We start from the raw sequence: 2,943 nt of genomic DNA, 5'->3' as shown, positions 1-2,943 counted from the left end.
CAAAAATGAACTTTACAACTTTCGTGCAGGGGGGCGGGGCAGGGAGGATGGAGGGGAGGATGGGAAGGGATGGGAAGGGGAAACAAAGGAGGCCGGCTACAATGCTTGATAAGAAATACACTTATTATCTTGCCCATGTAATTGTAACTCCTCTGTACAGTACTTTCACAATAAAAAAAATTAAAAAACAAACAAAAAAAGAATACAACTCAGTCCATACAATGGACTCTATAAGCAATCCAGTGACAGCAGATGTACTAAAGCTTTGTGTACTTACATCTAAAACCATGCTGTCCAGTATAACAGCTGCTACCATATATGGCTAATTAAACATATTAGAATTGAGTAAAAGTTAAGACGGCAATTTGTTGACATTAGTTATAGTTCATATGTTCACTAGCTATGTTACATATAGAAATTGCAGGATACATCCATTATTGAAAGGAGTACTATGGTAGATTAGTTCTAGTGTAGATAAGGAGCAAATACTAGAAGAGAGATATGAGGAAGAATTACATTACAGAGGGCTCCATTAGGGGACACTAACATTTCGCTGGGTCCACCATCACCAGAATCACAAATTCTTCCTGCATTTCCTGAAGAATTTTCTTTTTTTGGGGGGAGGGGTCCGGTCGTGGGGCCTGAACTCTAGGTCTGGGCACTGTCCCTCAGCTCTTCAGCTCAAGGCTAGCTCTCTACCACTTGAGCCACAGCGCCACTTCCAGCTTTTTTCTTTTTGCTTATGTGGTGCTGAGGAATTGAACCCAGGGCCTCATGCATGCAAGCAAGCACTCTACCACTGAGCCACCTTCCCAGCCCCTCCTGAAGAATTTTCTATCCCCATTAAGGTTCTCTTTGAATCTTGTCTTCTCCATGTGGTTTATTGAAAAATTTCTTCAAACTATGTAGAGTTTCTATAGAATTCATTTAGAATTTCTTCAAACTGTATTGGAAGTTCTAGGCTAGAGACCCATCTCCAAGGGGTTACACATATCAGGTCTGGTCACTGGCTGGAATGTGCCAAACAGTACTACTTGAAGAGAAAGATTTATTATACAATAGAAGCACATTGTGTAAGCATGTCCAGTACAGACTTGAGTTTTAGGTTTACATAGAAGAAGAACTGGGACACGGGAGAGAGAGATGCATTGCAGGTAAATAGCTCCAGTCACAGATGTCATCCCCTTGATCTGGTTGATCAGTATCTGAGGATGATTAGGCAGCCAGTGGCTGGTCAGGACAAGAAAGACAATGTTGTGTATGGGCCAGTTTCAACTCTTGTCACAAAGTGTTTTTTGTCAGTCCTGCCTTCCTCAATTCCAAGGTGGTTGCAAAAGGAACTGCAGAGAGAATAGCTCCAAGCACAGATGGAGGCAGAGATGCCAAGCTGGTCTCCTGCTCTTAGTGATCATCATGGGCATTTGCAGGTGCAAGTGAGGAGACAAAACAGTTCAAATACCCATCATATTCTTCCGGATTGAACTGTGAAGAAAGACAAGTTCTCTGTCTATTATAGTTAGGCTTATGATCCTTCTTTTCTTTAATAATTTTATTGTAAAAATAGTGTACAGAGGGGTTACAGTTACATGAGTAAGGTAATGAGTCCATTTCCTACTGAGCATTGTTACCCCCTCCTTTGTTTTTCCCCTACCATCCCTTTCCTCCCCACCTCCTCAACTACTCCCTCCCTCCCTCCCCCCACAAGTTGTAAAGTTTGTTTTCAACATAGTGTCTTGTACATCTCATTGTTACACTGGGTCAGCCTGCATATAATCCTTCTTTTCTTTAGCCCTCCTCCTCAACATGACTGAGGGAATTCATCGCTTTGTTTGTTTTCAAATTTGGTATTCATTTGTGATTTCTGTAGTCACATTTCTAAGTACCCTTAGTCCTTACAGGAGGTGTTTGGTTTCATAGTGTCTGCTGACTTTTCAGACAACAAAACACACTAGTGTGCTTAATGAGCATGATTTATTTCTTGTTCCAGGTCATTAATGAGGATGACCTAGTTGCAATCTAAAGGCATGCAAATCCCCTCAAGACAGTGTCTGAATAAGTGCAGAGCATAGTGATTTTTTTCATTACAACAACTGACATATATTTCTTCAACATGTACCATCTCTTCCTTGTTATTATTCCTTTGGTAATTTAGTTGCTAATTATCGATGGGCAGCAGCTAAGAACAGACCCCGCCACAGTGATGGATGAAGTGCAGAAGTTTCTAGGAGTCGCTCCTCATTATAATTACTCAGAAGCTTTAACGTAAGTTTATATTTTAATTAGCTTACAAACGTTTTACCAGAGAACTTATTTGAAAAAAAATGTGACTTGGTGATATAATTGTCTGGTGAGCTGTTTCTTAGGTAGTAATTGTTTTCTAGATTGGCATTCATCTCTGGGAAAAGAACATTTAAACTGTGACCATGACATGTTCTGAGTCATCTTTTGATGCCTAACTACACAAAGATTTGCCCTGGAAGGAAAGTAGAGAAACAAAATAGTTATGAAGCATCAAACCAACAACTAACCTTAAGAGAGAATGTATGTAATAAGTTGGTAAGGACCAAGCCTACTTAAAGGACAGCATTGGACCTTTCAGAAAATAAAGAGTGATTCACTATGGATCTTCATGTGGGTTTCAGAAACAATGTCATGCATCAGGAAATGGCCCACTAGGTGACTGAATACACAACAGTGGCCTACTTTCTTTTTGGGCTTCTTTACTCACTGTAAATCTGACTACGTCATTCCGCCTTCAGAAACCTCAGGGATTAACGGCACTGGCTTAATATGTGGAGTTTGCTCTTCTTGTTGTTTGTCTTGTTTTGTTTTGTTGTTGTTTTTTTTTTGGGTCCCGGTCGTGGGGCCTGAACTCTGGGCCTGGGCACTGTCCCTCAGCTCTTCAGCTCAAGGCTAGCGCTCTACCACTTGAGCCACAGCACC

General features: G+C 41.0%; 1 protein-coding gene across 1 annotated transcript in view; it reads left to right on the top strand.

Annotated features, from left to right (window-relative positions):
- Ndst3 (N-deacetylase/N-sulfotransferase (heparan glucosaminyl) 3) overlaps positions 1-2,943 on the top strand; it is a 143,274-nt gene that overhangs the window by 124,974 nt on the left and 15,357 nt on the right. The window contains exon 11 of the mRNA XM_013023762.1: positions 2,153-2,262. Coding sequence (XP_012879216.1) covers positions 2,153-2,262 — 110 coding nt within the window. The remainder of the gene's footprint in view (positions 1-2,152; positions 2,263-2,943) is intronic.

Source organism: Dipodomys ordii, unplaced genomic scaffold (assembly GCF_000151885.1).
Source record: "Dipodomys ordii isolate 6190 unplaced genomic scaffold, Dord_2.0 Scaffold70, whole genome shotgun sequence".
NCBI lineage: Eukaryota > Metazoa > Chordata > Mammalia > Rodentia > Heteromyidae > Dipodomys > Dipodomys ordii.
Note: the sequence above shows the minus strand (reverse complement) of the source record. Positions and strands in the feature narration are given on the sequence as shown.